Source organism: Neomonachus schauinslandi, chromosome 2 (assembly GCF_002201575.2).
Source record: "Neomonachus schauinslandi chromosome 2, ASM220157v2, whole genome shotgun sequence".
Taxonomy (NCBI): domain Eukaryota; kingdom Metazoa; phylum Chordata; class Mammalia; order Carnivora; family Phocidae; genus Neomonachus; species Neomonachus schauinslandi.
In genome coordinates, this window is record NC_058404.1 from 105,066,393 (window position 1) to 105,087,873 (window position 21,481).

At 34.4% G+C, this 21,481-nt stretch overlaps 1 protein-coding gene across 1 annotated transcript in view; it reads right to left on the minus strand.

The window, feature by feature from the left end:
- Nucleotides 1–2,499: 2,499 nt before the first annotated feature.
- Nucleotides 2,500–21,481, minus strand: part of MYOZ2 (myozenin 2) — a 39,352-nt gene continuing 20,370 nt past the window's right edge. The window contains exons 4-6 of the mRNA XM_021684461.1: nucleotides 18,447–18,576; nucleotides 13,248–13,431; nucleotides 2,500–2,962 (exon numbers count right to left, since the gene is read on the minus strand). Of these exons, the coding sequence (XP_021540136.1) occupies nucleotides 2,728–2,962; nucleotides 13,248–13,431; nucleotides 18,447–18,576 (549 nt within the window). The 3' untranslated portion in view covers nucleotides 2,500–2,727. The remainder of the gene's footprint in view (nucleotides 2,963–13,247; nucleotides 13,432–18,446; nucleotides 18,577–21,481) is intronic.

A 21,481-nucleotide genomic window follows, 5' to 3' on the forward strand; every position in this document is an offset into this window, starting at 1 on the left:
TTTCTTTCCTCTTCTTTCCTCCTTTGCCTCTGCAGGGGAAAGAAAAGGAAGATGCACAGTGCTGAGCAGAAATGAGCAAATTTAATCAGAGTTCGCTTTTGTGGTTCTCAAATTTCAAAATTAAATATGCATGTTGCTTGTTTTATTGGGTTCACGTTCAATATAGCCTGACAGAGCAGCCTTCTCTGGTCATGAGTGCCTGAGTGACTTTGGAGGGGGTCTCTGAATTTGTCCAGTTTATAGCTGTATTTGCCTCAAACTAAGATAATGGAGATTTATCTTATTTTGTCTAATGTAAAAAAATAGCTTAAGGCTGAATATATTTTGGAGCCAGACTTACCAAGTTCTCCTAGAATTAAGCAAATCACCTTAGTTCTCTAAGGCTCAATTTTCTTATATAATATTGAGATTATTTCTAATACATTCCTCACAGGATAATTATGTAAATAAAATATTACAAATATATGTTAAGAAGCCTTTATAAAACCATGAGTACAGTGCCTGGCATTTAATAGTCCATCAATGAAAGTTATTTTTATTCTTTTACTTTTTCTTTTAATTTTCTTTCTCCTTTATTCCATTTTTCATGTATACAAATACGACTGGAAAAGATATCACAGATTTTCTGCTGTTCTAAATAGACTCTCATATTTCTTCAGACTTGGAAAAATTTAGCTGTTTTTCAGGGCAGTGGAAACCTATTCAAAATTCCTTTCAAATTCTCGATTGTGTAGCAACCAGAGTATGACATTTTGGCATTTCTAAAGGTGTCAGACAGCTGAGCTAAAATTAATACACACTTCCAGGAAAGGAAGAAATACAATAGTGAACAGAGAGTTATTCCATCATTTTCTATCCAATCTTAAAAAAAAAAAACAAAAAAACTTAAGATTTTCCCTTTTTAAATACTGCTTTATGGGAGTTGCAGAGCTGGGAGTATTGTTCTTTAGCTAGCATATTTAATCGCTGGGCCCCCTTTCGGTGGTTGACAGAATGGTGATATTGAGCATACAGTTTAATTACTTGGAGATGGTTGAAATCATGCAATAAAATTTCAATTTAATGAGAAATGATAACTCATTTCAAACTGCTAATAAAAACTAAATGATTTCTTCATAATGCATAATAGAATATGACTAATTTTTATTTTTTAAAACATTAAAAATGGACCAAAAAATGGCATGATGGGAGCCTTATATCTAGTTTATCACAGATGCCAATGTTATTATTTTAAAACAGATAAACACCAAAACTTAAATAAAACTAAGTTATCTTAAAGATATATTTTAAATTATACAAATTCTCTATAATTTCAGTATGTATTAATACAATACTTTGATATTGCTACTTTCTAGAGATTGCATTTTTTCATTAGCAGTTTTTAAAAAAATTTCTCTGCTTACAAGACTAGAGGATGATTAAAACAACCACCAATTCCAACACTGAATACACAGATTCTTTTGTAAATATGTAATGTTGTTATCTGGCATTTTCTTTATGATCCATTCTCCTTCCTAAACTTAGCCTGGTGCATAGTTTTCTATGACTGAGGCATTCCTTCTCTGGCATAAACATCTATCACAGAACTCTCAACTGAATTGAAATGGAAAAAACTGATACTTACTTCTTACCAGCTCTATGCTATCTACTCCCTCTATCATATTTTAAGACAGATCTATAACTTTATATTAGTTTGAGCCTTGTATATCAATATGTTCACATATCTCATGATTGATGTGTGCTACCTTGCTTTCAGATGCTTTTGTACTCTTTCATTTCTTGTTTTTGTTTGCATTTTATAACATATACTCCCAAGTATTTAAGGACTAAGTAGACTTTAAAGTTTCAGCAAAAAAAAAAAAAGTGCTGCTAATTCAAATCATACATCTCTCTCTCATGTATATATATTTAGATTTAGATGTATATAAGCACATATTTTATTTGTTATTACTCCTCTAAAAATGCATACATAAAGTCAAATCTAACCAACACACAGCTTTGGGATTTATGGAGCTTGAATTCCAAGTACACCCTGACCATTAAGACAAGTATGATGTTCGTTGAGTCATTGTCTCTCTGTCTGCTTGCCTTAATACTAAATGAATATAGTAACCCAACTGAACTTTGGAGAATGTCATTGGAATAGTTACCTAGTGATTCAAAGCTGGTCAAAAAATACAAGCAGTTTAGATTCTAAGAATGACTAATGAAAAATCTTTATCCAGACATGCTGTTTTATCCCGGTCACCAGAAAGGAACCCTTTCCAACCCTTTTCTCCATCAATTTTGTTTGTATATCAGCTTCCATAGCTTTCATCCCTTAAAGAAAACTCCAAATGAGTCTAAATATCTTGCACTGCATTTTAATTCTAGATTCCACTTGAAAAACTTATTCAAAAATAGCTCATATTAAAGGAAAAGAAGATAAAAGCTTTTGTTGTCAGTTACTCTTCTGGACTTTCTCAGTGAAAAGGCTGGATTGTTTAGATCAGGTGAAAACAAAATTATGAATAAAGACAAGTGAGTTGAAAGTTTTTAAAGCAAGATTTCGAATTGTTTATTAGTGTTTGATCTGAGATTGAATTTAAATGTGATAAAAGGAAAATTGCTAAATTGCTATTAAATTATTGCTACTAATGAAGAGTGTAAGTGGCTTTGCCAGTAAGTAGAATAATAAAACAGCAACATTTATGTTTAGAGGGTTTTGTGGCAAATAAAACTTTCTTTTCATAGGTCTTCTGTTTCTGGTACAGTGGTATCCTCTGTAGGCTCAGTTGTTATCACTATAGGAATATTCTCAGATATCCATCCCTTTGGAGTCCTATTAAAGGACCGTCTGCCAGAAAGAGGATTGGCAAAAACCATAAACCTGGGATCTGTTAGAAGTAGTAGCTCAAAATCTGGAACTTTGAATTTAACCATTTTTGATGCTTTTTCAAAACCTCCAAATGGGGTGGCAACTCTGTGGGAAATGAAAAGAAAAAGAATATGTTAATTAATTTTCAAATTTACTTGCCAGAAAATAGAAAACAATTTAATTCGTGATTCTATGGGCATGTTGTTATATTATATTCTTAGTACAATTTTCTGTTTTTGATCTTTGAGGAAAGCATTTTTATTTAAGGACCATGCTTTTATGATAAAACAGATATTTGTTAATACATTGGTATGAAGTCCCTTTGTATGTACTCTTAGTTTGGGACTAAACTAATCTATTCTATACCCTGAGCTCATTGAAAACATTTCTTGCCTTTGTGTCTTTGCTAACATGTTTCCCCTGCTTAGATATTTCCTCCCTTCCTTCCTTCCACCTGTGTATGTCTTGTGGCCTTTAAGTTCCAACTTCCTCTCAATTATCCCAGCTTGCATGCTGTAGTTTAGCCAAATTCCTATAGCATGCATTGTTTTATGTCAGTCATTTGGTGCTTATGATATGACACTTGGCTTTTTTTTTCATAATATGATTTGGTCTGAGTTTGTTTTTTTGTAATATGGTTTGGTATAATTTGTGAATCATAAAGTCTTTGAAGGCAAGAAGTGTGTCTTTTGCATCTTTCTATCTCCACTTCAAAGACCTCAAAATTCTATTTTTCTTTTGAATAAAGTCCAACTTCTTATCTTGTCATTCAAGTCCCCACATAACATTCCAGCTTTCTTTGATTTAGCCATTAATTTATTTATTCATTCAGCACCAGACATTTCTAAGTGTTAGGGATGGAACAGGGAACAATGGAGTCAAAGTTTGAGCTCTTATATTCTTTTTTTTTTAAGAGTGATAAAGCATGCATGCATGGGGTGGGGGGGGAGGGCAGAAGGAGAGGGAGAGAATAAGCAGACTCTACACTGATGTGGGGCTGGATCTCACAACCCTCAGATCATGACATGAGCTGAAATCAACAGTCAGATGCCTAGCCAACTGAGCCACCCAGGCGCCCCACACTCTTATACTCCAATGAAGACAGACAATAAAAAAATAAACATATAGACAAAACATCCAATAGTAATGAGAACTATGCAGAAAATTAAAATAGTATAATCCACTAGGGCATAAATGAATGACTAGCTAGTTGGGGAAGACTTCTCTGAAGAGGTGACATTTAAACAATCATCTGATGGTAAGAAGTTAGCCATGGGCAGTACAGCTGAAACACATCAGCATTTCAGGCACAGAGAGTAGGTAATGCAAAGAATCTAAGGCAGAGATATTGTCGATATGTTCAGGAAAAGAAAGAAGGCTTATGTTGGTAGACATGTAGGTAAAGGTTGATAGAAGAGAGGACAGAGAGGTGGATTATATGGGACTTTGTCCAAGTAAGGAATATGAATTTCATTCTAAGTGTGAAGGGCAACACTGTAAAATGTTCAGCAGGGGAGTAATGTAATCTGATTAAATTTTTGGAAAGGTTACTCTGGCTGCTGTTACTCTGGGAATAGATTATAAGAGGACAAGAGTGGAAGGAGAGAAGATATTGTGGCAATTCAAGTGAGAAATGATGGTGGCTTGGATTTCAGGTGTTTTCCATGAAGATGGAAAGAAGTAGGTGGTTTTGGGATGGGTTTTGTGAGTAGAGTCAACAGGATTTTCTGGTAAAATGGATAAAAATTGTCAAAGAAATATAGAAATCAAGGGACGCCTGGGTGGCTCAGTTGGTTAAGCAACTGCCTTCGGCTCAGGTCATGATCCTGGAGTCCCGGGATCGAGTCCCGCATCAGGCTCCCTGCTCAGCAGGGAGTCTGCTGCTCCCTCTGACCCTCCTCCCTCTCATGCTCTCTGTCTCTCATTCTCTCTCTCTCAAATAAATAAATAAAATCTTTGAAAAAAAAAAGAAATCAAGGATTAGTTGTACATTTAGAGTTTTAGCAACTGGCTGGTGGAAGACGGAGAGGAACAGGTTTGGTGTGTGGGTGGAAAACAATTTTGACATCCCAGTAGACAGGTCAATCATTTGTTTGCCCTGTTCTTTTTTTATGCCTCCTTCATTCCAGCCAAATTGAATGCACGGCTTACTCTTCTCCTTTATGCTCTCCTACCTTTAGTCATACTCGTTTTTTCTCTGTTGGAGTACTCTGACACTTACTACTACATTTCTAAGTCTCCTTTACGTTATAACTTTAAGTTCTAATTTGCACTTCCAAATCACCTTTAAGTTCTTTAAGTTCTAAGTATGTTATTTAAGTAACATATGTAGCTTTCTTCTTGAAGATTTCCCTAATCTCCCACAGCCAGAAGTAAATCTTTCTCGTCTAAGTTTCCATGGACTCTATTTTTACCTCCCCTGTAACCCCATTTCCTATCTTCCATTAAATCCATTGATATATCTGCCTTATTTTTAATTAATTAATTTATTTTTTGCCAAACTGTACTCTAAGAGGACTGGAATTCGCTCTGACATATCTTCGTAACTCATCACAATATACTTGTATAATGCATTGTACCTAGAAGATCCTCATACACATTTGGACAATGGAACTGGGAAGACTGTAGGGACTGTCCAATATAGTGGAGATTATTTTAAAGCCAGGAAGAGATCTCATTTTCTTTGTAGCTCAGTCACTCTGTGATCTTTCATGAATATGTTAATTTTTGTGTGACAATAGCGAGAGACCATGGAGTCTGATTAAGAAAGGAGACAGTGATTGATGGACTCTGAAATATGGGATGGCTTTGACATGTGGAGCTGAAGTATTATTGAATAAAAGTTGAAAGGTAAAGATACAATGTGATGGGGGGGGTGCTTGAAATTGAGATTTTTGAAGGCAACACAGGTATTGGTAATGACAAACTTTAAGAAAAGCCAAGAGTGCATGTATTACATGGAATACTGGGTGTTATATGCAAACAATGAATCGTGGAACACTACATCAAAAACTAATGATGTACTGTATGGTGACTAACATAACAACAACAACAACAACAACAACAAAAGCCAAGAGTGGCTGAGGTGGGATTGAGAAAGCAGTCCTTAAAATGAGACAAAGACTTGAAAGGGTGGAGAGTTCATTAAATCATATGTGGATAGTGAAGCTACCAAGAAGTATGACAGGAATAGTCCTGGGGAGGAAGACAGGGAGCCAGACACTAAAATCCTCAGTGAAGGGAACATCCAGAGTAGATGGAAGATCTCAACAATGGCTGAAGAGATGGTACATGGTGTCACATGGTATAGAATCTCTGTCTTGTTTCCCATAATTTTCTTGTCTTCCTCTAATTTGCTCCTCTCTGAAGAGCAGTATGTTTTATTTTCTATTGCATCTGTTTTCAGGATAACTGACCTGATGATATTTCCCCCAAATTGCTGTGGAAGATATGGATAATAACAAGTCACTGATTGGTGCAGTAACCTCAGTCCAAGGTAGTACTTAGCAATCGTATCAGTAAAGACTTTCACATCCAAGGCCTAAAACCATTACTCTGGAGGTAAAAGAGATCAGTTTAGAAAAGAAATTGAAGAACTTAGATTCTCATTTCAGGTCCTTTATGATTATTAAACTTCAGAAGGCATAGTAATGATTAAAGCTATTGTTTATTGACTAGGTACTAATATAACAGACCCCTTTTTTACATGCTTCTCAAACTCTATTGGTAGAGGAGTCACACTGGAGTCTTGTTAAAGAGCAAACACTAATTCAGTCAGTCTAGTGTGTGTCCTGAGATTCCACATTTCTAACCAGTTCCCAGGTAATGCCAGTACTACTGGTCTGTGGATCATACTTTGTATACAAAGGCTTTATATGATTTTTTTCATTAAATCCTCACAACCTTATAAACTGGTTCTACTTATATCCCTATTTAATAGATGAAATAGGGACAGAGCTAAGTTGAATGACTTGCCCCAAGTCACCCAGCTATTAAGTTGTAGAAGAACCAGGATTTAAACCCAGGTGGCCTGACTCATGGGAGGCCTGTTTTTCTAGTCACTACTCTATACCACACCCCCACGAGATAATTCTTGGGGAATATGGGGCCTTATAAGATCACTTTCTAAGTAGAGCAGTGTGTTTAGGAATGTCAGCCTACTTGGGCTGTGTCTAAGGGATGTCAAACCAGGTTGCTGTCCCATTCATGATGCAAAGAGCTGATTCAATGTCCCACATTTTGTCGTTTGACTTAGTGAATTGAAGAGTCTTTATGACTCAAAGTTGATTCAGTACATAAGTAAAACTTACCTTGGATGTCCAAGATGTCCAAGACAATAAAATGTCATTAATTTTTATGTTGACCTTGTACTCTGTGATTGCACTAAATTTATTTACTAATTCTAATTACTAACCTGCTGCTTTTGAATTTCATGTGGACATAATCCTGCCATTTGTGAATAAGGATAATTTTATTTTTCCTTTCCTTCTCCTTCTGTTTATTATTATTTCATTGTCTAGCAGGGGTCAAAAAACAACTTCTTTGTCTGAAAATGTGTAAGTATGTTTTCATTTTAACTTTTACCTTTAAAGAATATTTTCACTGGATATAGAATTAAAGGCTGGCAGTTATTTATTTCATTTTTAAAGGTGTTATTCCATTGTCTTCTATAAATTCCAGTTGTCTTATTTTTACCCTTTTAAGATAGTTATCTTTTTTCCCCTGGTTTTAAGATTTTCTTTTTTTATTTTTTTTTTAATTTTTTTTTTTGAAGATTTTATTTATTTATTTCAGAGAGAGAGAATGAGAGAGAGCACATGAGAGGGGGGAGGGGCAGAGGGAGAAGCAGACTCCCTGCTGAGCAGGGAGCCGGATGCGGGACTCGATCCTGGGACTCCAGGATCATGACCTGAGCCGAAGGCAGTCGCTTAACCAACTGAGCCACCCAGGCACCCGCTTTTTTTTTTTTTTTTTAAGATTTTATTTATTTATTTGAGAGAGAGAGAATGAGAGAGAGAACATGAGAAGGGCGAGGGTCAGAGGTAGAAGCAGACTCCCCGCCGAGCAGGGAGCCCGATACGGGACTTGATCCTGGGACTCCAGGATCATGACCTGAGCTGAAGGCAGTCGCTTAACCAACTGAGCCACCCAGGTGCCCCGTTTTAAGATTTTCTTATTGTCTTTGGTTTTCAGCAGATTTCCAGTCATGTGCCTTTGCATGGTCTACTTTACATTACCCTTCCTGGGCTGTGTAGGACTTCTTAAACCTGAACCTTGATATCTTTTGTCAGTTTTGAGAAATTCTTAGCTGTTAACTCCTCAAATATTGCTTCTAATTTTCTCTCTTATTCCCTAATGAGACTCTAATCACACATGTATATTGGCATTTTTTATTACTGTCCCAGGTGCATCTTTTGCCATTTTACTGCATTTTGAATCCTTTTTTCTGCTTCAGTTTGATCATTTTCCATATCAGTTCATGAATCCTCTCTTCAGCTGTGTTTAATCTGCCATGAAATCTATTTATTTAATTTTTAAAAACATTTTTATCATTAAATATAACAGAAGTACAGAAAACCTGATAAAAATGGACAACAGCTTATTATAAAGTGAACAACCTTGTATACTACACATGTTAAGAGTTCCTCCAGAAAGGGTGCCTGAGTGGCTCAGTCGTTAAGCATCTGCCTTCAGCTCAGGTCGTGATCCCAGGGTCCTGGGATTGAGCCCTGATCGAGCCCCGCATTGGGCTTCCTGCTCAGCGGGAAGCCTCCTTCTCCCTCTCACACTCCCCCTGCTTGTGTTCCTTCTCTAGCTGTCTCTTTCTCTGTCAAATAAATAAATAAGATCTTTAAAAAAAAAAAAAAAAGAGTTCCTCCAGAAGCCCTAAATATGTCCCTGCTCAATCCCAGCTATCTCCTGACCCTAGCTGTAGTCAATATTTTGACTTTTAAGGTAATACCAATTTATAAAATATAAAAAAACCTTTTATTATATGTCAATAACCCAATTCTGTATCTCCAAATACTATGGTTTAGTTTTGCCTGTCTTTTTAAAATATCTTTTAAAACATTTTTACATTATGGAGTTTTCCTTTAATCTCTTCCTTGCATTTATTTATTGAAAATACTGGATCATTTGTCCTATAGAGTTTCCCACAGACTGAATTTTACTGATTACATTCCCTTGGTATTTTTAACATGTTCCTCTGTTCTTTGTATTTTCTATAAATTTTATATGGATCCAACCACTTAATCTTTTGACTTCTTAATTTCGTTATTACATGCATACCTCATTTTATTGTGCTTCATTTTACTGAGCTTTGCTGATGTTGCATTTTTTATAAATTGAGGGTTTGTGGCAACCCTGTGTTGAGAAAGTATATTGGCCCCATTTTTCCAACAGCATTTGTTCATTTCATGTTTCTCTATCACGTTTTCGTAATTCTCACAATATTACAAACTTTTCATAATTATTAAACTTGTTATCTATGACCAGTGATTATGACTTTCTGAAAGCTCGGATGATGGTTAGCATTTTTTATCAATAAAGTATATTTTAATTAAGGTAGTACACGTTGTTTTAGGCGTAACGTTATTGCATGCTTAATATTCTACAGTATAGTGTAAATATAACTTTTATATGCATTGGGAAACCAAAAACTTCATTTGACTCACTTTATTGTGGTGGTCTAGAACTGAACTTATGATATCTCCAAGTTATATCTGTATATTTTTCATTTTTGTATAATTTCCATTTGATTCTTTTTTTAAAAAAAGATTTTATTTATTTATTTGAGAGAAAAAGAGAGAGCATGAGCAGGGGGAAGGCGCAGAGGGAGAGGGAGAAGCAGACTCCCCACTGAGCAGGGAGCCTGACATGGGGCTTGATCCCAGGACCCTGAGATCATGACCTGTGCTGAAGGCAGACACTTAACTGACTGAGCCACCCAGGTGCCCCTCCATTTGATTTCTTTAAAAATATTTCCAATCTGCTGAAATTCTTCATCTTGTTATCTATTTTCCTGAACATATTTCTCACAATTATTTTAGAGTAGCCAACATTCCAATAATTTGATCTTTTGTGTGTCTGTTTCTTTTGTTTATTTTTCTCTTTACTTTGTCATTTGGTCTTGTCTCATAGTATGCTTCATAATTTTTAATTGACTGATGAGCAAAATTGTAGAAATAATTTGAGTCTCTGAATGGTGTTCTCTTTCTTTCAGAGATGATTTACTTTTGGCCATGGCAGGCAGTTTGACATAAAAGAGGTGATTTTTATCCAACCTAGGAAATCATTGATTAGGACCAGCATTTATTTTCATGAAAGCTGGTCTATTACTTGTTCACCTTTATTCCAGTGGTATAGCCTATAAGAATCCCAACTAAAAACTTAGAATATTTGGGCCTCTCCTCCTAGCAGACCCTATGTTCCTATTTTTGGCCTTCCCAGATTCAAGATTGTTGAAAAGTTCACTCACTTTCTCTGCTTATTAGTTGTTGCCAATAAATCAGCAAAATGCCTTAACAGGGAAAAGTGGTACCAAATGTTGTGTTTACATCTCTAAATTTACCTCATGTCTAGCTTGGCCCTTAAGTCCTTATTTCCTTGATAGCTTTTCAAACACTTTATAATAATTAGCTTTTCTAGTTATTTTTGTGAAATTATTCTAATATAAACTAGTAGCTAGAAATGGATTTCCATTTCCTACCTATGTAACTTTTTATAGACTCCTTTATTTAGCAAGCATTCAAGGCAAAGATATGGTTACACTGTTTAATTGTTTAAGTAAGCTTTTAGAGCATTGTATGCAAGAGACAAGGCCTCAAATTTTGTGTAGCCAAGTACATATACTTTAAGGGCAAAAAGACTCTTAGAGCTCCCTATTTGGGATTGCCTACATATCATTATATTTTGTTTCATCTGTTATTTAACAATGATAAAGAATCTAAGAATATTGCAGCATTATTTACAATAGCCAAGATATGGAAGCAGCCCAAGTGTCCCTCAGTAGGTGAATGGATAAAGAAGATGTGGTATATATTCCACTGGAATATACACAATATACTACTACTCAGCCATAAAAAAAGGATGAGATCTTTTGACAACATGGGTGGACCTAAAGTGAATTTCACTTATGCTAAGTGAAATCAGTCAGAGAAAAATACCATATGATTTCGCTTATATGTGGAATCTAAAAAAACAAAACAAATGAATGAACAAATAAACAAAAAGCAGAATCAAACTTACAAATACAGAAAAAAACTGATGGTTGCCAGTGGGGAGGGGAATTGGGAGCATGGGCAAAATGGGTGAAGGAGAGCAGAAGATACAGGTTTCTAGTTATAGAATGAATGTCATGTGAATAAAAGTACAGCATAGGAATATAGTCAATAGTATTATAATAGCGCTGTATGGTGACAGATGGTAGCTACACTTGTGAGCACAGCATAATGTACAGAGAGGCTGAAGCACTATGTTGTACACCTGGAACTCATGTAACATCTTGTGTCAACCATACTCAAATTTTCTTTAAAAATTGATCAGTGCTTATTTACTGTCTCATAAAATCAGTGCAATGACTAAAATATTGGCATATCTGTATGAAATGACATTTGTACCCAGTGAAATAATAATGAAATGTACATTGACTTATACCAAACTATGTTCATAAAAAAGAATCTAAGAATCTGTAATATTGATTAACATTAAGCTCTGAAGTTTTTATTTATATATCGATGTGTATATAAAAAGAAATAAAATTTTCTCAAGTAAAGGAGAAGTATTAACAGGTTAACTTCTTTTTCTCTCTCTTACTGAAATAGCACTGACTTGGTATTTATTCAAACAATAGGCATCTCTTGATAGCCAACCCAAATATAGGAGTGTATTGTAAAACTGGAAGCAAGCCGCTCAGCAGGCATGGGGTAGGAAAGCCACAAGATACACAAGAAGTCACATAGCATCTCTAAAGCACTAATCTCAAAAACAAGCCTCAAGTATTCCATTATTTTCCATTTTCCCTTAGTGTTTAACTTTTTATAATTTTCTACGTGGTTGTTTTGGAAAAAAGTTATTAGAATGGCCCTCCAATCCCCTTTCCCAGACATTCCTCAATCTCTCCTTAAATTCTATGGTATACCTCATTTATTCAATAGATGTAATACTAATACTATTAGCATTACTAATTAGTAATAGTATTAGGTGAAATCCTAGTAGATCTATTACTAATAATAGACATTAATATTCCCACTATAGTAGTGTGTGAAAACTAACATTCCAATAGTATAATAATTTTAAAAGTACTAAAGAAGATCACTATTTAAATCCAGGCTTTGTGGTATTCTTTTGTAAATCAAAGACTTACTCCTTAATTTATTAATTTTCAAATGAATAGTCATTAAGCAGCCTATAAATTAGGAATACTTTTCTGTGGTGCCAAACAGCATACTGGAGATACTTTATTTATTTATTTATTTATTTATTTAAGAGAGAGAATGTGTGTGTGAGCAGGGGGATGGGGGGTGGGGGGGTGGGGAGGGCAGAGGGAGAGAGAGAGAGAATCTTAAGCAGGCTCCATGCTCAGCACAAGCCTGACATGGGGCTGGATCTCATTATCCTGAGATCATGACCTGAGCCGAACTGAAGAGTTGGACATTCAACTGCCTCAGTCACCCAGGCGCCCCATACTAAAAATACTTTACTCTAAAATGAAAATTAAATGATCAAAGAATGGATTATGAGACCATTAAAAATATATCTAAAATATCCATGGAATTTATTAAAATTGGGTAACGGAGAAATAGATATCTATTGTGAGTATTATCATGCAGATATTATTTGGCAATATTTTTAGTAGCATACGTTTTGGTTTATACATATGCTGGAGTCTTGGGCCACAAATCCTTAAATTACCTTTAATCTGGTTTAAAAAATGTAAGTTGGAGCCTGGAGTTACACAGTAATTCTCATAGTCATATATGTAAATTATTTCTGAAATTCTTGAATAGTGCTGTCAGTTTGAATCAACACATAAAAACTAATATCAAATTTTGAATGAGAAATCATTACTAATTAAAAAAACTTTTTAATAAAATTTTTTAATCAAAATGTTTTTAAAAACATTTAATAATGTGGCAGATAATCTTGATGTTGTGATAGTTCCTGAATCATTTCCTTCATTTTTGTACTAAAAAAAACAAGACTTGCCATATTAGTAATATTGCAAAAATCAGCCCTTGCCTAGGCTTAGGATTTATCCTATATGGCTATTTTGAGTCTATTCTTAAAAGAAAATGTCTTTTTCTGCCAGAGAATTCAGTTCTCCATACCACAATATAAAATCCTCCGTATTACATGTCAACAGTGTCACCCAGGATAATTGGATTACCTGTTAAAGCTCCTGTAATCAGGCAGTTCTACCTTTCCTTCAGGCTTGAAAAATTTAGGGTATAAGGCCTCTAAAAGCTCCGGATCATCGCTAATGGCCTGTTCCCAGGGCGACTGATAGTACTTAGGGACAGCCGTGGTGTTGAACTTTTCAGGAGGAATTTCCTTAAGTGGTCCAGAATATCCTTTGGAAAAATATAGCAAGAATAAATAAATACAGAGTGCCTAGGAGTTACTGAACTCCACCTAACATTTTACCATGTTTAATTTTCCAAGTGGGGGTGAATTTATGAAGAATGCATCCTTTCTATGATCTCTCAGAAAAGAGTAGTCTGAAACTGTAAGACATTTTTAACCCCTTTACACTTACAGAATTTTCCAAAAGAAACCACTTTTCTCAGTGTTTAGTTATACCAAATCATACAGTTATTTCTTCCTTGATTATCTTAGTATGTGTTTGTTCAGTGAAACTATTCATTTAATTTCGAAAAATTGTTTCCCTTATGTTAATTTATAGTAGGCTTTAGATACCATAGTGAATGAATTAAGTTAAAAATATATATTGAGTGTCTACTGTGGTCTAGGTGCTGGGGAAGGAGCAGTGAAGACAAAATCTCCCTCTTCTGGGGGCTGATGCGGTAGAGGTAATATTTAGGTCTTGTCTATCTTAAATTGCTGAGTGATCTGCAAACCATTAAAACTTCAAAATGGTGAAGTAACTTGTTTCCATTGCCTTAATCAGGCCCCAGTCTTATTCCCTGATGTGCCCATCCCATGTTTACTTTGTTCCTAAAGATTTCTTACCTAACTTTTCTGCTTCTAGTCTCACCTCCTCAACTTCTTCTGGGAACTGGAAATTTTTTGTAAGTGCCATTTAAAAATCACACAAATTTCTGGCATCAACTTTAAACTGTTTTCACATGCATCAAGTGACATTCTTCAAGTATTCAAAAGCAGCTGTGTACTCTCCATCTACACCATTGTACTACCTCATTGTGTCTTTTGCATAATTCTCTTTTCCACGATGTCAAAACCCTTTACCATTTGATCACTCTTACTTTTAGGTTTTTCTGATGCTCTTTCTCTTCTCTAAAATGTTTTCTATTTTCTCCTGTCCAATCATGCCTATCCTTTCTTTACACTAAAGAGTTTATCTCCTCCAAAATATCTTGCTGATAATGCTACCTCTAGGCAGTTATTTGTTTGCAGTAATTTAATTTTCTTTTGATTGCCTCAGTATCTCATGGTAGTCTCTTCTGATAGACTTCTTTTTTCTGCTTGCCACTTAGTTACTCAAAGCTCTTTTCTTATACTATACATTCTACCTAAAAAGTTCCATTTGTATTCATGGTTTTAATTGTGACCTAAATATTGATGATCCTCTCCTTCCCACAGCAAATCACTAAGTATTACCAGCTGTACTTCTTAAGGATTGCTAAAATAGTGGCTCTCAAACTTTGTTTCTGAGTCACTTTGGGCCAAATGTGTTCTTCCCTCCAGAGATTTGGCTTCAGTAAGTCTCAAGTATGGCTTGCAAATCTTAGGCAAGGGATTTGCTAACAGAACATTGGGAAAACTTGCTCTGGAAAATTCCCTCTTTCTTCATCATTTCCATTACTACTGCCTTGTTTCAGGCCTTGACCACCTCTTGCCTGGACTTTCACAGTAGCCTTCATACTCATCCTTTAGCCCCCAGTCTCTCCCCTGGACCCTCCACACTGCTGCCTGAGTGACCTTTCTAAACTGGATCATGTCATTGACCTCCCTTTCCTAGGTTGCTGTAATGGTTCCCCATGACAAAAACCTAGATTACTTAGCACAGCACACATGGCCCTACCCTCATCCAGCCTCATTTCCTACCATTCTCCTCTCACATTTTTATGCCTCAGAACTTGGAGCTACTTGACACTTGTTGTGTCCCCTTATGCTTCTCTACTTGCTCCATTAGTTCCCTGTGCCTGGAATGCTCTTTCTAATTCCTGTTACCTGGAAATTCTTATTTTAAGCCTTAGATTGAGGTTACCTCTTCTATTTAGGCTTTCCTGTCTCCCCCAGGAAAGCAGAGTTACTTTTCTTGCTCTTTCCATTTGTATAGTATACATAACTCCATTATCATAACTAGCACATTTTATTTCCCATTCCTTTCCTAAAAGTGATCAGATGTCAGCCATCTAGAAACTGGAAATTTTAGAATTTTATATTTTTAAAAATTCCTTGAAATCCCACTACCCTAATACAATTATTTTACCTTGGTGTATTTTTTCTCAGTTTTTTTTCACCCATAAACATAATGATCACATAACTATAATTCTAGTATACATTCTAGTATATTTTATTCCTAACCAACTTCTCTTGGAATACTTTTCAATGTTTCTACGTCATGTTTATGATCACTTTAATAAGAGTTTCATAATAACCTACTACATTAAAATATGATAAAGGGCCTAATCTTTTCACATTTTTTTTAATATTCCTGGTTTTCCAATTTCTTTTTATAGATATAATCAATAACTCTTTTCTGATATGCTGAACTATGTACAGGAAAGAATGTGCATATGTTTAAGCTCTCAGATATAATACATTTCGACAATGCTACACGATAACATTTCTTATTTGATTTCAAAATACCGTCCTTAACATAACTGATTTTAATTCAAAGGAACTTAATTCCTGCAATATTATGGCATCATAATACTCTTATTGATCCATTTTGAAAAAAGTTAGCTTTTGGATACATAGCATGTTAACCAATAAAAATTTTTGCTAAATTAGGATAAGCTGAAGTTTGCTTCCTCAATTTACTATACTTTTCAACTTATCAACCAAGAAGGAAGGATCCATTAGTCTTGTTTCAGGACAAACTACCTGATAACCTCCAAGCTCCCCCTTTTCTTAGTCTATATTACATAGACATTTCCTAATATTTAATAATTGGATATTTAGATTTAAAGAACTGTATGAGTTTATACTTTTAAACATTCTCTTTATATATATAAATATTTATGCATATATGTATATATATATTTATGACAGTAAATAAAATATATGATATTAAATTATGTACGCAGAGAGAAAGTGAGACAACAAATGTAACATGAACTTTTGTACTGTCTCCTTATGTATGAATTCCTTGAGGGTAGAGATGAATTTTTTTTATTCCTTTTGCAATGACATAGTTTACAATGCTGACCATATAATAAAAGTTCTAACATAGTGTTGAGAGTACCAGACTGACCAACATAAACTTTTCCACATGTCTCTTCACTATTTAAAAAACAAAGAAAAAACACTCCAAACATTAGAAAGTAAGAAGTTGCCAAATAGTGGTTGGAGCTAAAAGAATATGTATGTATTCTATTCTGTTTTGGATATAAAGTTGATAAGGGAAGAATTAACTTTAGCTAAGTACAGTAGTATCCCCTTTATCCTTGGTTTTGCTTTCTGTGGTTTCAGTTAAAGGCAGTTATCCTAGTCTGAGCCTGTCCCGAAGGAGATGCTCCTCCTTCTGACACATGGTCAGAGTCAGTAGTAGCCTAATGCTACGTCACAGTGCCTACATCACTCGCCTCGTTTCATCTCACCACGCCGGCATTTCAACATCTTGCATCATCACAAGAAGGAAGGTAAGTACCATACAATAGGATATTTTGAAAGAAAGAGAGAGAGACCACATTCACATAAGTTTTATTACAGAATATTGTTATAATTGTTCTATTTTATTATTGTTGTTAATCTCTTACTGTTCCTAGTTTATAAATTCAACTTTATCGTAAGTACGTATGTATGGGAAAAAGTGTTGTATATATAGGATTCGATACTACCTGCAGTTTCAGGAAGCCACTGGGGTCTTGGGTGTATCCCCTGTGGATAAGGAGGACTACTGTACTTTATTATATGTTTGGGATTATACCTATCACACTTAATTCTCACAACCCTAGGCAGTGAGATTTGTTTTCCTTATTTTACTGATGAAAGGAACTGAGACTCAAAGAGAGTTACCTTCTTTCCCAACAAAGTAGTAAAATGGGCAGGGATGGAAGGAGCCAGAAGGGTGAACCCAGGTTGGTCTGATTACCTGCTTTTCTGCTTTTCCCCCACAAAAAAGGCTACTTGAAAGCTATTTGAGAACTTTATTATGATGCTTCACTTCAGAGTTCTATGCATTCTAAGTGTGTACTTGGTCTCCTTCAGCGCTATTTTATTATGTCTATCAATACTTTTTTTCATTATTTTCAATAAGAATGTCCTAATAAATCTAAGCCCCTCAATGACTGACAGTTTATTTATTTTTAAGTAAGATTTAATATGATACAGTTGCTTTATTTACATATTTTCAAAAACTGTTGCTGTTTGAGAAGAATTCTAGAATTGCTTTTGCTAAATTTACTTTTTATTTTGCAAAAATATGACATAGATATTGCTAATTTCAAGATAAAAGTATTTGGACCTTTAAAAAATCTACTTTGTACATTACTCTTGAGGAAATACTTGAAGACACTTGCTGTCAGTTATTTTGAAAAGGTATTGTCTAAATAGATAATTCTTGTGACAGATTTAATATTTCAAAATCTAACAATATTTATGAATAACATATACTGACTAGATAAGTATCTGTTTCTCTTTTAAGATAATAAACAAATATGTAATCTTGAAGAATTGCATTTAAAGTCCTTTAAGGAAGCAGAGAATAATGATAGTAATCTCCACAAGGTCACTTTCATGAGGCATCTGTAAATTTGGTATCTGGATTGAATTCTTGATCAATCAATACGAATTTATAGCCATTTATGACCTCAGTTTCTTAATTTGTAAAATGAGGATTATAATAAATGTATCAGAGTTATTTTGAAATTAAAGAAGACAAGATGTATCATAGCACTTCATAAATTGTAGTCCTATACAAACAGAATTTCAATGTAATTACAAGTGACTCAATTTTTAATATAACAGATGATTGCCAACAAATACAATGAACCATCTGAAAGAACGTAGTAAATGTTTTACCTGACTCCTTAGATCTGAATCTTTATATTTATCTTGAACTTAACCACAAAATAGATATATAATGAGTAAAGCCATGTCATTTAGATACCATTTACTAAAGCATCCAAATGACCTGAGTCATATATTTAAGGGCACAGCAGTTTCATTCTACTTATTTTACTTATTGTTTATTTCTTGTTTCTAAGGGAATAGTTACCTGGTGCAATGTTTTCTGGATTTGGGGGACTTCGTGGATCCGGAGTGTTGGGAGGGGTAAATGGGGCTTGCTGTGAGCCACCTTCCAAGTTGCTTCCATCCAGTTTCCCATTCTGCATGGCAATGTTGTGCTGTATGTGATCAAAAGTAAATTCTGCTGAAAACTCAAAAATTCTAGACACACTAATGGAGATACCATATGTGCAAAACTCCATTTGTATATTTAAAATTTAAGTACAGTGCCACTTCCTTGTTTATTGGGGCCTCAATAATTTATATGTAATTGGTTCAGCTATTGAATGAGAACTTTTACTGATATTAACCTAAGATATGTTTTATGATAACACTCCAGTTAATAATTAATTGAACCTTACTATGTGCCAGGCAGTGTCTAGGGCTTTGTATCAATTACTTAATGTACTATTCACAAAGTCCCTATAAAGGTGAATCTATTTAATTTTTAAGTCTTTACTAATCTAATATTATAGAGCATACTGGCCAAACATTTGGCTTAGTCATTGTTACATTACTGTTTTTGTTTATAATATTTATATTTATTATATTCTTTAATTTGTCTTGTTTTAAAATTTAATCTGAAATTTGAATACCAGCCATATATTAAAAAATATTAATATTTGAAGCTGCATAGATTTGTAAAAGGAAGAATTTGGGATTTCTAGGAAATGAAATGCTTAAAAGAGATGTTTGTCTTTTAAGTTTTAGGTGAATTTGTTTTACTATTATAATTTAAGATTTATTCTATGACATTAATATGGCACTTTTAAAAATTTGCATTTTAACAGAGAAAAAAGACATTGTAATAGGTGATGTCCTTAGAAGCATGGCTAGGCCTTATCTCTATAATAAAGAATTGTTTTAATTATATCTGAGAAATATGTGTGTTTTATTTTTTTAAAGATTTTATTTATTTATTTGACACAGAGAAAGAGAGAGAGCACAAGCAGGGGAAGTGGCAGGCAGAGGGAGAGGGAGAAGCAGACTCCCCACTGAGCAGGGAGCCTAATGTGGGGCTCAATCCCTGGACCCTGGGATCATGACCTGAGCTGAAGGCAGATGCTTAACGACTGAGCCACTCAGGCACCCTTTCTGGAGGAACTCTTAACATCTCCAGGTGCTTTTTACAAAATTCACTTTATTCTCTGCAGCACCATGGGTAAAGCTGCTGTGTAAATGAATAGGACACATGTTAGCAATGGTGAGCTGGCTTGTGGAAAGGTGCAAAAAGGCATGAGAGGTAATGTTTGTTAGGTGAGCGCACGGTTTGTTTACTGGGCAGAAGAGTTTACATTTTATTCCATAGGCAATAAGGAACAATTTCTAAAGACTGGTGTAATGCTGTACTCAGAAACATTAGTATTTAGCGTTTGGAATATAACTATTATCTTAAGTATTAGACTTCTTTGACTAGATTAATATCTTTTCTCACTCTGAACCTACACCACCTCTTAAAACATTAATTATAAATAAAAAGCCAGTTGAGATAAATATAGGAATATCATGCATTTAGAATTCTTTTTCTGAGTTCCTGAAATGTGTCCATGAAATGCATTTCACCTAAACTTACAAATCATTCTATCTACGGTAATTTAAGAATTATAATACTGACTTTCTTTGGAGACTTTTTCCTGGGGATTCGTGAGCAGGACAATCAACTGTTTCTAGCTAGTCACTAATTATCAGGAGACACCCAGTATCTCTATTGTCATTGTTAAGTGTACAAACAAAGCCTAATAATAGTTGGGTAGCAACTTACTTTAGTTGTGACATAAGCCTTAAATTACAGAGTTCCGTCATATGTGATTCCCTTCACGAAAAGTTGAAAAGATAAATGAAAATGTGTTTCTTTTTATTTCAGTTAAGTTGACCCTAAACAAAATAAAACTAAAGCAGCATCTTATAGGTTATAAACATAGAAGTTATAAACACGTGGATAATGTCTGTTGTATGATTTCTGTTGAAATATCAATAGAAATAAAAGGATTTGTTTAAAAACCTGTACTATAATTTGTGCCAAAAACATAGAAGTTATTTTTGGCACAAAATAAATATATTTTGAGAATCTCAGTATATTTAGTTTAGTCTTATTTCTGCATTACTTTTTATAGTATACTTCCCTTTTCCCCACTATTATTTAAGATTTCAAAGGATTTCAAAAAGTCCATAGTTACTAAATACATATGTAGTCTTTACTATAAAATGTGGATTATTTTCCTTAATATCATTTTATAGTGATTTATAGAAGATAATTTTAATTATCATGAATCATTCTTTTATTTTATTTTTCCTTATGCTCATTTTCTTCATTTCATTTTTTGCCTATTAGTGTAAGAATTTCATCAGTTAGGGACACCTGTGTGGCTCAGTCAGTTAAGTGTCCAACTCTTGATCTCAGCCCAGGTCTTGCTCTCAGGATCATGAGTCAAGCCCTGCATTAAGCTCCACACTGGGCATGGAGCCTACTTAAAAAAAAAAAAAAAGATTAAAAAAAAGAATTTGGTCAATTCATGAACTAGGGCTTCAAAATTGGCTTGTGTAGCAAGCTGTGTATCTTCATTTCTTGTTAGGAAAGTACATTTCCTGTTATTATTTATGTCATAAGGTTTGTGCTGCTTGAATTTGCCAGTTTCTCAGCAGTGGAATAAGACCAAAACTGCCCTTAATTTTTTAATTTTTAGAATGATGCTTAATATTTGGACAAATGGCATTAAATTACCAGGGAGTTGGTTTATAGTTTCATCTAATGATGTCCTAAACATTATAATAAAATAAGACATGTATATAGAGTTAAATAATTATTTTGACAATATAGCTTGAGGGAAGCAATAAAAGTTCATTTCAGAAAATGTAGTCAATAAATTAGGAAAATGTGATATAAATCATATAAAGACGATTCAAGAAGTAGACTGTAAGTAATAGTTGTTTTCTTTCAATGTTATTTTGTTTCCACTTCACTACACAAAAGCTATATTTATTTATCTTTGAGCTCCCAGCATCGTATCTAGAACACAGTAGGCA